The sequence below is a fragment of the Scatophagus argus genome, chromosome 17 (genome assembly GCF_020382885.2).
Source record: "Scatophagus argus isolate fScaArg1 chromosome 17, fScaArg1.pri, whole genome shotgun sequence".
NCBI lineage: Eukaryota > Metazoa > Chordata > Actinopteri > Scatophagidae > Scatophagus > Scatophagus argus.
The window spans coordinates 4,037,939-4,051,316 of NC_058509.1; the positions used below are offsets into that span (position 1 = coordinate 4,037,939).

The 13,378-nt window shown below is 42.6% G+C and overlaps 1 protein-coding gene across 7 annotated transcripts in view; it reads left to right on the forward strand.

The window, feature by feature from the left end:
• Positions 1-2,941: 2,941 nt before the first annotated feature.
• hivep1 (HIVEP zinc finger 1) overlaps positions 2,942-13,378 on the forward strand; it is a 51,981-nt gene continuing 41,544 nt past the window's right edge. Inside the window, exons 1-3 of one of the 7 annotated variants that reach the window (XM_046418439.1) lie at positions 5,165-5,273; positions 5,982-6,131; positions 7,326-7,460. In XM_046418439.1, the coding sequence (XP_046274395.1) occupies positions 7,421-7,460 (40 nt within the window). In that variant the 5' untranslated portion in view covers positions 5,165-5,273; positions 5,982-6,131; positions 7,326-7,420. The other 6 variants (XM_046418440.1, XM_046418441.1, XM_046418437.1 and 3 more) reach the window with 6 other exon arrangements.

The following is a 13,378-nucleotide window of genomic DNA, read 5'->3' on the forward strand; positions in this document are numbered from 1 at the left end:
AGGATAAAAGGACGCCAACCTATTAATACTTCAGCAACATCAATCAATATCCAAAAGCCTCCGTGGGTGCCAAGAGAAATAGGACACTCAGGCATTCCTTTATGAATACTGTCTTTCTTTGAACGATTAGGTTCAATAAATATCTGTTTTTGATATGAGAGGAAACAAAGACATAAAAACAGCACAAGAGGCCTTGTGTTATCAGTTAGTGAAGGACACAAACAGCAGTGCTTTCCCCTCACATAAGAAGCTATTGTTCAAGAAGACAGTTCTGCTGGGCAGCTGTGCTTATTTTCTGTTACCACTCCATGATATTAATAGCCCTGCTGCAATTCACTAACACTGCTATGGGGGCAGTTGAGGAAGTCCCCGTCTTTAATATGACCAAACTGTAATTGCACGACTCCAATGACAAAAGTCTAACTGGCATGGAAGAGTTTGGGAATGTCAAAAAAGACCTTCTGTTCAGTCTGTAAGTTGGTGAACAGATCTATGGAGAAACAATGACAAAATTAGGCAAACACATAGACGTATGCAACATTCATGCGCATGCTTTTTAAACTAAAACGAATCCATTGGAAAGGCTACAAAGTCAGCAGAAGACAGAATTTTCAGCCAAGCCATGGATTTAAAACATTAGCTTAACTTACACTCCTGCAACTGATAAATTCTGCTCCTCAGCTAGAAATAAGAAGCCTACTTCTGTTAACCTCTGTGGGAAATCAAAGATCCATTATTTAAAAAATGACCACAAATTTTGAGTGCCAGAATAATCTTTGTAAAGTGCATAAGTGCCGTGTGAGAGTGGAGAGTCTCATAATTTGCCCGTGAAGTAAATCTTGTGGAGAGAAGAGCAGTTTTTTAATGTCTCTATCATCTCTGCCTCCCATCTCAGAATTCATTACTCCAAATCTACAAACATCAGAACAACACTGCATTTCTGCTGAACCTGAAAGACACAAGCCCCAACCACAAAAAAAGATCTGAACGGTGATCATATTGACTTTGGCTGACAGAATGGGGTCAATTAATAAACAACAGTTCTGCCATCAGTATTGCATTAGTTCAAACCAAACAAGAGGTCTTCTTGGGAAAATGTGGTTATATTAAAAGGTTTTCACATTTCACACACACTTTTGCTTTTTCATCCCATAATGAAAAACCAAAAACATCTTGATTTTTATATAGCCATACATACAGTGAATGCAAAAAAAAGAGTTGATATTGATATTAACGGTTAAAAAGACTTATTGTATTTGAGAGGTGAATCATTTACACACACGATGTTATCTACACCGATCATTCACACACACACACACACAAAAAAATAAATCCCCCAAACGGACAGAAACATTGCATCATGTTCAGCTCACTGGTTGTGATAAGACAACACCTCATTCTTGTTCTTGCAGAAAAAAAAAAGGTTCCGGTATTCAAATGTGCCATTTTAAGTTGTTGCAGTTGAAACAGGTGAGTCATAAAGCTCGAGTGAGCCAGGAGTCCCACTCTGCAGTCTGCAGGAAGCTTGTGATGTGATGGTGGGCGGCTGTCACACAATCGCTTATTAATGGGTAGATTTGCCTCTCTGCAGCAAAGTTTCTTTGCACGACAGCTCTGTTTCTCTGAGACGGCTTTTGCAGAAACTGCAGCTACTGAAATGAAAAATTAGAAACTGTTCAGGCTGCAGTTTAGTTTGGTAATCTGGGTGATCTCTTCACACACTAAAGATTAAATTCAATACAAATGAGTCTATTTTTTCACTTCAAGAGGATCCTGTCAGTTGTGTGCTTATAAAACTGTGATGCATTCTCATTCTTTCCACGGAGTTGGTTGCTGGGTGAAAACTTTCGATTTATTTATGCATTTATTTGAGAGCTATTTCTGACCATGTGGCAAAAATAGCATGACCTTTTTCATTTGGCGATGTGTCATAGCTGTACCAACAGAGGATTAAAATAACAACATACATGCTGTCTTGGCTCTAGACACTGCAGTACACCCAGAGAACCTGTTTCTAATGCTATAAATGACTTGAAAGTATCATGTCATAAAAATAATAAATATAAAGTTAGAATTGACTTATTTTAGCTGTTTCAAAGCAAGACATCTTGTTTTCGCACACTTTTGACTGAGTGGGCTGTGAGAACATTATGGGGCGGCCTTGATAGATTATGTGTTAATATGTTTATTGGAAGAAAGGTGAAACTGAGCAATCAGTAAAATTTCCCTCCATACTGGTGTGTTTCCCTCCATTAGCTTGAAGTCAACAACCTAAATGGCTTGTTAGGATGGAAAGTATGAGTTAACACAGGGGAAACAAAAGTGAGCGTGAATCCTCAAAAGTCATTTGAAACTTACTGGTTCTATAATGTGTGTGCACTCACAGTTAATCTTATAGATTTGAGAATTTTGTATAATTCTCAATCAAAATACAGATTTAATGGACTGTTTAACAAATATAATTAACATTAGCCTAACTGGGGAAACATTAGCATTAGCTGTCCCGCATTTTATATTTCTGTGTCAACTCTCATAAAACTCATCCATATCTGCTTTCAAAAAACATGGAGATTCACTGTATAGTGATGTTATTTTATTAATAGACAGAAGAAAAAAGGTCTTCTTTTTGGAGATATAGCTAGCTCCTTTAGCATCGTAGTCTCTGTGGATGAGTTGGCAGAGAAACACAGTTGCTTTGCTAATGGTAGCTAGCAGGCACAAAGAAGAGGAAGAAGAATCAGTTTTTGTTGACAGTATATATATATATTTTTTAACAAACACACACTGAATTCGTCTTCAGCATTTGACCCATCTTTAGTTGAACACACATGCAACACCCGGCAAATTACATGCAGTGAAACACACACAGGAGCAGTGGGCAGCATCAAGCGCCCGGGGAGCAAATTGGGGGTTAAGTGCCTTGCTCAAGGGCACATCAGCCGGCTAATGGAGGTGACCTTCCGATCACAAGCCGCTTCTCCAACCTCTAGGCCACGGCTGCCCCATGCAGATTGTTATGTTAGCAGTGATACTGAAGAGCATGTTGAACTTTTGTTATCATCTAAAATGGCTGATCTTGTAGGTAAGTTTTTAAGCTGTTCATGGTGTGTCATGTATCTAGTTTAGCTAATGGCTGGCTAGCCAAAAAGTGAGATTAGCTACCACTCTTTTCCCAGTGGATATTTGTTTGTTTCCTTTGACAAGCGAGGGGGACAGATGTATTATGTGCCTGTGCTTCAAGATAATATGAGCATACTTGTTAGCAATATAATGTTTGTTTTATTTCAGTTCACTAGTCTTTAATATCTGTATTTTTGACAGTTCTGTGGCTGTCAGTTAGCCTCCCTTAACACAGCTAGAATGCTAATAGTTACAGCTTTATGTGGTTGAAACTGAAAATGAAATATTTTCACTGGCTGTATGCAAATAAGTTCAACATACAGGTGAGTAGATAACCAGTACTAAGCTAACTGGTTTTAGCACAGGTACCCACATTCACCAGCATGCTGGTGTATGCTGGTGATAGAAGCCATTCACAAGGGATCCACAATGGCAGTCAATGGCAGTCACAATCAGTTTGGAATTGTTTTCTCTTCGGACAGTTTGTTACCGTCAGGTTAGTGTTGGCGGATTCTTTTTTTTAGCATTTACTTGGTATTTTGCATCCCTGGTTTTTTTGTACTAATTTTAACTCAGGTAAACCCCAAATACTGTAAGTACAGTATTAAGTAAGTGTACGTTTTTACTTTGCACCAATGTAAATAACAACAATTCAATAGGGCTCCTAGACAGACAGTAGACGAAAACTGTATTTACTCAAAGTACATTTACAATTACTCAGGTACAATTTTGAGATACTTGCATTTTACTTGAGTGTTTCTTTTATCTGCTACTTTATACTTATACTCCACAATACTTAAAATACTTCACTTATAATACAAGTTCACCTCTATAGTTATTAGATAACATAAAGTACAGTGCAGATTCAGATTAATTGTACAAAATAGAATCAACTCATAAATTATGTTTATTATCAAAAAGAATTTATTGATCATCAGGGGAAAATTTACAATTTACTCAGCAACAACATTCTAATACATCAATAAGTTTAACTGAATATTACCCTGAAAGGGTCCAACCTGCAAAATGAATATTTTTAGATTTTTGTACTTTGAGTGTGTTTTGATGCTAACACGTTTGTAAGTAAAATTTAAAAGGCATGGCTGGACAAAAAAGGAAAAGAGTATTTCCTCACTGAGGTGTTACCACTTTAACTTACATAAAGGATCTCACTGCTTCGTCTTACACTACTGGTTATTTGAGTGGTTGTTTGGCACCAATGGAGGCCATAGTTCATCTGTTTATTTATTTATTTGTTTATGTGCGGCCACGAGGACCGGTGCTGGCGCAGGGAGGCCCACTGCTGCGTCCTTGCTGCAGGTTTGAGCATGGGAAAGCCCGGTCGGTAGTGGCGGAGGGGTACAACGTGACCTGACAACAAGGAACCTCCGGGAAAACCGTCACTCCTAAACTATGTGCAGGAGAGGGTGGATGGGGGTCCGTCAGGGGGGCTTACGATAAACGACACAACCTGCGGCTGCGCACTGCTCGACTGGGAAGGAATCTTAATAAGATCCAAATGCAGGGGGAGGAGGTGCAGCTTCACGAGTACGGATCCACATAAGGGTAAAGTGCTATTTGACGGTGGTCATTGGCGCTGAGGTAGCGGTGCGACCGTCGGGAACCCCCCTCGGCCAGGATAGGACACCCCACGGCGGAGAGGCGGAGACGGGACCCCCGTTGACGTCAGTGGGCCTGTCTGTTTCCTGCAATAGAAAGTGAGAGAGAAGGTGAAGGTAGCAAACACAGAGCTGTACCCCCTCCTCTTTACTCTAAAAAGTGTGTTACAACCGTGCACCTGTGAGTATTAATAAATCCACTCTGAGGGCGCTTGATTTGTTTTTCTGCGTATTTTCCAAGCCGGACCCGGAGCGAGTTTCTGCCACTATGATATGGGCTGCTGTCGGTAGCGCAGCCAGAGAGAGTCGGACATGCTTTTTTCGCCCTGTGTCTCTCGTCCAGTTTTAGCCTGCCGCGAACTTTGAAGGGTCTATTTAGTGTGATCAGGTGGAGGCAGGTGAGCTGCCCCCCCACCTTTTTTTTTGGTGCAGTGTTTCCTGTAGACTCCTGCAGCAAACCGTGCTCTGAGGACGCAACTTGAGCTCTCTGGTGGTTCTGTACGCTGCGGTCTTTGTTGCTGTTTTGCACTGTAGGTAAGCCCGAATTTGAATGTTCATGTGCTCTCTGTCACTGCTTGTGTTGATAACGTTGAGATAAATGTGCATGCGTGGAGGCTGACGGTTTGGTTTTGTTGGCTCTGGGGGGGTGGGGGGGAAGTGTCCCATTAAGCCCTGCTGCAGAGACAGCGAGGGGTTTTCCCTGGCTCCTCCCTCACTTACAGGGCGTTCACGTGTTGCAAAAGGCACAAAATACGCTATTCCCATGCATTGCTTTTGCTGACTTCATTGCATGCATTTAAAGCCAAATGATTTCTTCCCTTCTGGTGTTTTTTTTTTTTTTTTAATTTATTTAATCACGATTGCTTCCCATGAACCAGGCGCTTATCTCTCCTGCAGCACGGAAAAAAACACAAAAAGCAGCCTCACTTTAAAATTTATAGTTACTCATATTAATTACGTCGCACACTCTCAGACACCGCCAATGCGTGACTATGCGTGCACTTCCGCCGCTGCTGCCCTTCTTTACATAATGCCTGTGGTTGTTCCTCAGGTGTGAACGAAATGATCAGTCATTAGTCACTTGCAGCCCAGCCTCACAGGGTTAGGACATAGCGTTACAGCGCAGGATCGGTTTGAATCACCGGTATGTTATGTTTCTCTTTTCCTTGTGTCAGTATCAGGGTGTTTCCTCACATATTTGTGCACACACGTGCGCGCGCGCAAACGCACGCACACTCACAGAGACACGCAGACAGGCTGGCAGACGGACTGACAGACACGCCAGAGGAAATGTCTCTCTCCTCCTCCTCCTCCTCCTCTTCCTCATCCTCATCATCATCATCACCCGCGACGTCGAAGCCAAACAAAACTGGGCATCAGTGAAGCATCCAGGTGAGCTGCTCTCACTGTCTCTGTCCACGCGACCTGGACGTGTTTTCTGCGACCTGCTGCAGGCGCCGAGCACACAGCGAGTCCGTACCGAAATCCACCGTGAGATGATGTCATTGCTCTAGCGCCACATGTACCAACTGTATGGAGAAAAAAAAACATCATCCAGTTGTAGTAAGTGTTATGTAATATCGGTGAGAGGGGGGAAACAAAGGCTGATTCCTGAAGCACGGCTGCTCTCTGCACCGTGCATGTCTCTGACAGCGGGTAGAGGTGTTATGGGGACACGGTGGAGATGATGCAAGGGCAAGAAAGCTTAAAAATCTGATTTAAATCAGATATTTGTGTATGATTTGGGGATTTTATTGCCCCCCTCCCCATCTATGCAGAGGTGAGCTTTTCTTCTGCAGGTGTTTGTGCATAGCAGGCAGCACACACAAGCTTTTGAAGCTCTGTGGGTTTGACATGTCGATAACATTTAACTTCCAACACCCACCTTTTTTGCCTCCTGTTGTTCTAGCGCACCAGAATTTGCATAAACCCGTCTTAAGTTTTCGATCTTTCATTGTGTAAAAGGGCATCAAGAAGCTATCAGTTAAGACGTTTCCACTGTGAAGGTGGGTTCAGGTTTTTTTGGATGTTTTGCAGTGTTCTCAGCCCAGCAGGGAGATTTCTCTGATAGTAACCTCTGTGTGGCCGCCCAGCTGCCCCTGAGCCTTCATCACACACAGGACTTCATTGTTTGCATCGTTCGCCATCCGCGCTGACATTCGTCAAAGTGAAGAGCAGGCAGCCTGCATCAGTGGCTGACATGTCAATCAGACGTTTCCTATAAACAGCAGCGGATCTTCCACCTCTCTGTCTCTTTGTTTGAGATCAGAGTGGCAGATAGCAGCTGCTGCAGAGGTTATATTGATATGGGGAGAACACATTCACACCTCCTCCCACCGACGGAAGACAGCAGCCCGAGCCGCACTGCACATTTATCACAGAGCAGCTCAGAGAGGAGAGGCCTGAAATGAAAGTCCAGCCGGGACACCTGTTTGAGGACTGAACTCAATCAGCGACTCTGTCCTGGACTCTGACAGCTGCCAAGTTAGAGCAGAGGACGCGGCACAATGCGAGGTCAGCTTATTGATCGTGTGCGAGTTCACCTTTAGCTTATTCTGCCTGTGTGTGTGTGTGTGTTTTCTGTAGATGTATCCAGACTGTGGCTCGGGAGTCAAGTCTTCTCGAGGTCCAACGCCAGAATCCACTTTTCCCAAGATGCACGTGTGAACTGAGGCAGAAAAATGCCGCGGACCAAGCAGAACAACCCGAAAAATTTAAAAGGTGAGTTGGCTCTTCTTTTGAAGGAGTTCAGGCTGTGTTCTGCGCTTCCTGTCTGGCGGATGGCGGATTTGTTGGTTGGGATGTAAGCCTGAACTGCTCAGTCGTCTCTTGTGACCACAGAGCAGTTAGATCACTGCGTCTTGTTGGCATGAGATGTGTTATTTTGGCTTAAGGTAGCATCATTATTTCCTTCCTGCGTGTCCTGAAATGCAGTGCGATGAGGGTCTTCTGTTCCTGGATGATGTTGACCTAAAATGATGTCACATGGCGAAGGCGTTTGTAATATTCATGTATACTGAATAATACCAAAAAATACTTCATCGACTAACTTTCCAGTAAGTCTGTTTGATCATCACTGTCTCTCTGTAACTTCTGAGTTAGTTTGTTATGGGCTGAGAAAAATGTCCGACTTCTTAAGGACTCTTTATCTGACAGACTATCTGAAATGTCTGGTCACTAATCTGCCTACAGGGTTGCTTTTCTTGGCTCATGAGAAGTTTTGGAGTTTGGAGTTGTCCGGGTCTCACAGGATGTGATCCTTTAATGCCTTCGTTCTTCTTGTGCTTAAGACGAACAAGATTAACAGGGCAAACGATGGCAGGGTTTTCCCTCTTTCTTTCAAAGACTCGGTGCAGACTCTCCATTCTAAAATGTGTTTTCTTTACTGTTGCATCACTCGGGTGTTTTGAGCTTCATTGTGCAGAATGACGTATGTGCAGAGTTTGACACCTGAAGGCTGTTTTCACATTTATGTGCTGAAGGTGGGGAGTTTTTGTTGAGCCAGCTGTGGTCCACTGAGCACCACCTTTCAGCGAAGAAGACTTTCAAACACATTCATGGATGAGGGGGGGAAGAGGAGGATGTAAAGGTTGTGTTTTGTGGAAAAATCCAGTTGCACACCTGTGACAAACCTGATGTGTCACTGTATGACATTTTAATCTCAGCACAACATACAGGAGAGTCTGAGGATGCGTTGATGGTTTTTAATCTCTCATCAGTGGAGACAATACAGTCTCATCAGATACGAGACCAGCGTGCTGAAGACATTTCTCTGTCTGTAAACAGCATTTGGTGTTGATTCAGTGTGTCGCCGTCAGTGAGAAAAGAAGCCCTTACTGAGGTGAATCTTCAGGATCCCGACGCCACAGAAAACACTTACAAACAATATAACAAAATACGATAAAAATACACATTGAAGACAATAAAGCTGGTGCAGCATATTGAAGCTACGGCACGTTAAAACAGAGCACCAATTGGCTTGATGCATTTCGTGTTATGTTGAGAATTGACAGATTTACGTGTCAACAGACGTTTGCAGTTCACAGATCTACGAATTTGCCGCCGTTACATGCTGGGTGTGAAAATGTGCATCACTGCCATTCCCCAGCAGTCGATCCACACAGCAGATTTCCTCATGTCTACGAGCAGCGAGCCAGAGTCCCTCTGGTTATTTATCATATAAACATTTTTTTCCCCCATTGAGCTTTTCTGGCCAAACAACATAAATAATTAAGTTTTCGAACAGCGCGTTTCATTGCCTAACAGAAGACGAGAGAAATGGTGGCCAAATGACACTTGTTTCTATTTTTAATGATGAATTTCTCTCGATGCAGATAATGGAGCTGCAGCTGCTGCAGCGTGGTGGGACTTTTTTATTTTTTCACTTGAGTGTTAAAGATGTGGACGTGAAAATACTGTAATTCAGATTAATTTGATTGTGATGGAAGAGCCTGAAGTCGGGGGCGGGTTTGGAGACTTGGATGATAAAAGTAACTTCCTGCCATGGACAGATTATGAGACAAAAGACTCCTGGACACAGTAAGAGACCCAGACTGACGGAGACACAAATCAACAGTGTTGTTTGTAGTCATTTTGAGTCTCTTTTTGTTTGGTTTGGCCTCTTATGGTCCTTTCACGTCCCTCTGTAGCCATTTTGTGTCTCTTTATAGTGCATCTCTGTGGTTGTTTTATGTGTCCTTTGTAGTTGTTTTGCATCTCTTTAGTCATTTTGTGTCGATTTGTACTTGTTTTCTGTCTCTTGCTGTCACCTTCCGGCACCTTAATTGTGATTGAAAACACTGGTGCATAGGCCTTTTCTGGCCACATGTTCTGTTGTCTTTTTAGGATCTTAATCCAAATCTAAGCCCTTGCTGGGCTGTAAACTGAGTGAAGAATTGCAGTTGAAGGCAGTGGATGCAGCGATAGCCCGTCATGTTTTTACAGTATCTTCAAAGTGTTAACTTGAACTTGATGTAACTTGCTGTTTCCAGTTCTGGTGAAATTTCTCAGCATATTGTTGGGAGAACCCATTTCAGTCCCTCATCTGATAACTTGTTCAGGCATTTGTTTGGCTTCTTGTTTTGCCTTTTGACCTAGTTCATCACCTCTCTTCCCAGGCCTGCGCTCAAAGCTTTCCCTTCATCAGAAAGGAAATGGTAATTGCATGGCATGCTATCACATGCTTAAACTCTGCTGTGGAGAATGGCTTTTCCTCGCAACTTAAAGAGCCCTGCTTATACTGCCCCGAAGCCATCACATTACGATGATTAATGTCCAAGACTGGCTTTAAAAAAACGCCCATCCCGAAGCTAAATGAGCCTTTAAGACAGTATTTTCTTTGCTTAACAGTGTAGCCGTAATTAATCTTAGCACAGATGCAAACATGGTATTTATTTCGGTATGTTGGCTGGAAGATGGGAAACCTCAGCTCTTCTCGGGTCCTTTCTGCCTCAGAGGCTTGGCAGCCGTCGGACTCTGGTACAAAAGAAACCGCACTAACATTTTCCCTGCCGGTCATCTGAAAACCGACTTGACACGGTTTGTCCTGTCGGCGGGACACAAAGGATGAGTTGTTTTATTGACCCGACTGCTCTGATGACATCTGTCAGGTGAAGGGTGTGAATTTAAGGGTGCTGCCAATAACACTGCAGTCATGAGCGTTGATAAGATGTTATCTTTGTTTGTTTTCACGGGGGATATTTTACGACTTCTCAATTACAATTTTGCGTTTCTTTAAAACCATAATTTGCAGAGAAACAGTGGGGACTTTATATATTTGCACCTTTTTGAAAGCCCTGCAGTAAATCCAAACCTTAAGGAGTTTGTAATGATTGGTTTCTGTTGGCACTGCAGCAACTGTAGCAATTATATTTCAGGCTGTAGTTAGTGGTGGTGTTGAACTGGACCGAATTATATACAAGGAACAAGTAATCCAACCCCTCCAAAGCAGCTTCATAATGAGTTTGGCTAAATTACATTTTATAATTCAGTTGTTCTTTTTCTCCTAAGTGGAGGGCAGGCTGACCTCTCTTGACAAACCTTTTCTTTACTTGTTCTTCTGTTATTTTGGGCTATTGGGCAACTTAAAAAACATGCTGTACGGACAAGGATGTTTAATGTAGTGAAGGTGGTCCTGCGTTTGAAACAGGAGACCCTCGTATTCAGCCACAGAGCCGATCAGAGGGGTTAGACGCAGACACACATGGGACAAACCTGTGTTGTATAGAATATTCTCATACAAACGTGTTGGACAAGCTAAAACCTAAAACATTTTACGATAGCAGCGTGGCCTCGAGGCTCTGTGTGGCGTCGCTGCAGCAAACAGCTTGTAATTCATGATTTAAATAAATCAATAAATCACAACATTAACAGATTTACGCAGCAGCAGACGCTTTGTCTGTAAAACATCAGAAAGTAGAGAAGCACTGTAATGTTCCACGGCTCATGGGGATCGATGTGAGTCGCTGTGTCAGTGCAAAACTGAAAAATATTTTTGATTAATTAAGAGATTTGTCTACTAATCGTTCAAACTTTAGATTTCATAAATGTTTGTTTTTTTTGCGTAAACAATAAGAAAGAAGAGAGAAAGAAATCAGCATGTTTAGTGCAGTGTTGCGTCTGACTGGTGACGGTGGAGAAATTCACAAGCTGTTTTAAGTCGGGCTATAATCTACAGGGCATTTTAGAAAAGTGACAGCTTAGTTAATGGCTCTTGACTGAGATTAACTAAATGTTGATTTTTATTTGTTGATGTTGTTTTTTTGGTCAGGCCTCCCACTCCGCTTGACTGTATTTTTATCTGAAGCATAATAAACCATCACACACTGTAAACAGAGTAACAAAAGAAATCTTCTGTTCTGTGAAACCGCATACTCGATTGTTTTCAGATCCTTTTTCGCTCTAAGACATCAGGAAAGGATACAAGCACGCGATGAATCCCTAAAGGGACAGTGCTTAGAATCAGTCATTAAACATAAAGCTATAAAACATAAACGGTGGAAAATTTTCACTCACTTACGTCTTTGTTTTTTAGTACCTTTTTACTGCATTGTGCAGCAAACCCTCTGATTTTCAGTCCTGCCACAGGCCGGTGGATGTGCTCCTGTGTGTTTGTGTTTACGGTCAGGAATGATCCTGTGACGCAGTTTGTGGGCAGCAAAGCAGGAAGTGAGGAACTCCTGTCCCCCCCCCCCCCCCCCCCCCCGCTTTGAGTCTTTGTTTACGTTTCTCAAACAGCTGGTCTCTAAGTAGCTGAGCCGGGATAGGCAGCGGTTTCCCCCTCAGACAGATTCGCCCTCTCTCTGCCCAGTGACGCTGACTGCTGCCAGGCGAACTGTGAAGTAATGAAATATTAGGTTTTCTTCATGTGCACAGCACAAACTGGAAAACAAACAGAGAGGTTTATTCAGGCTACATCAGTGCAGCTACCAGCATTTTGTTTTCATTTTGTGTGCGACACAAAACAGAAAGTCAGAAAGCAGCTCACATCAACTCCAGCAGTGAAATCTCGGATGCCCTTTAAGGCTTGAGTCACAGTCAAATGATGTATAACAGCACTCGTAATACTCGACGTACATTTTCCTGATTAAACTTACATACTTTTACCTGAGTAACATTTTAAATGCATGACCTTAATTTGTACCAGATTATTTTTACACTGTTGTATGAGTGGAATTTTATTTATGTAAAAGATCTTAATACTTAATACATTACAATTTTGTATCAGCTTACTTCTTTCTACTCTGAAAAATGTTTGCGGTTCATGTAGCCGACAAACTTTCCCCATTTTGCTTCCCACCATATAAATTACACCTGTAAATATGTCGGCTGTAAATGCTGAAGCTGTGCAGTTTTAGTTTGCATTTACAGCATGTTGTTGGTTTGCGAGGTTGAAATATCATAAAAAAAGAAAAAGAAAAAGAAAAAAAATCCAGAAATTTAAATTTTTAAGTCTTTAAAAATTCATATAGAAGTTTTTAGTCAAGCAAAATGCGACACGGTTCAGGGGGGATGCATTTAAAACGCACGACGTAAACAACCACTGAAGACAACACCAGGTCTGTGTGGAGCGATGAGGAGTAATGTTTCTCACATCGGCACAGGAAGCAACCGTCAGTGCCACATTCACATTGTGTTTTCTATGCACGTGCAGAAATTTCTATCCTCTGCCATGAATTTGTGCTACATTTGAGTGGAAACCTGGCGTGTTTTGACAAATTGCTGCTGAAAGTGAGGCTTTTGCACAACATTTATGAACCAGGCAGTAAATGAAACACGCCCACCTCTGCTTTAAATTCAAACGAAGTCAGTGTGGTGCAGCACACTGTGGGATGTGTGGCCTAGTTAGCTGCGACAGAAAAATGTGACCCCCCCACCAACACCAACACCACCCTGAGTTAAAACTCACTCATTCAGAAATGAGTGCAGTTTTATTAACCTTTAGGACAATGTGCGCCGAGCTGCGTTCACTCGCCCTCTCAGTACGTGTCCCGTCCATGTTTTCGTCCAGACGGCCTGTCAGCGGCTGCGTGATGTCGGTGTGGCGTTTGGCTTTTCCCTCGCGCTCCTCAAAGTGCCCCTGAAAATGCCCAGACTTGTTAGCAACACTGGTGTTTATAGAACTGCCTCTGCATTCCTCT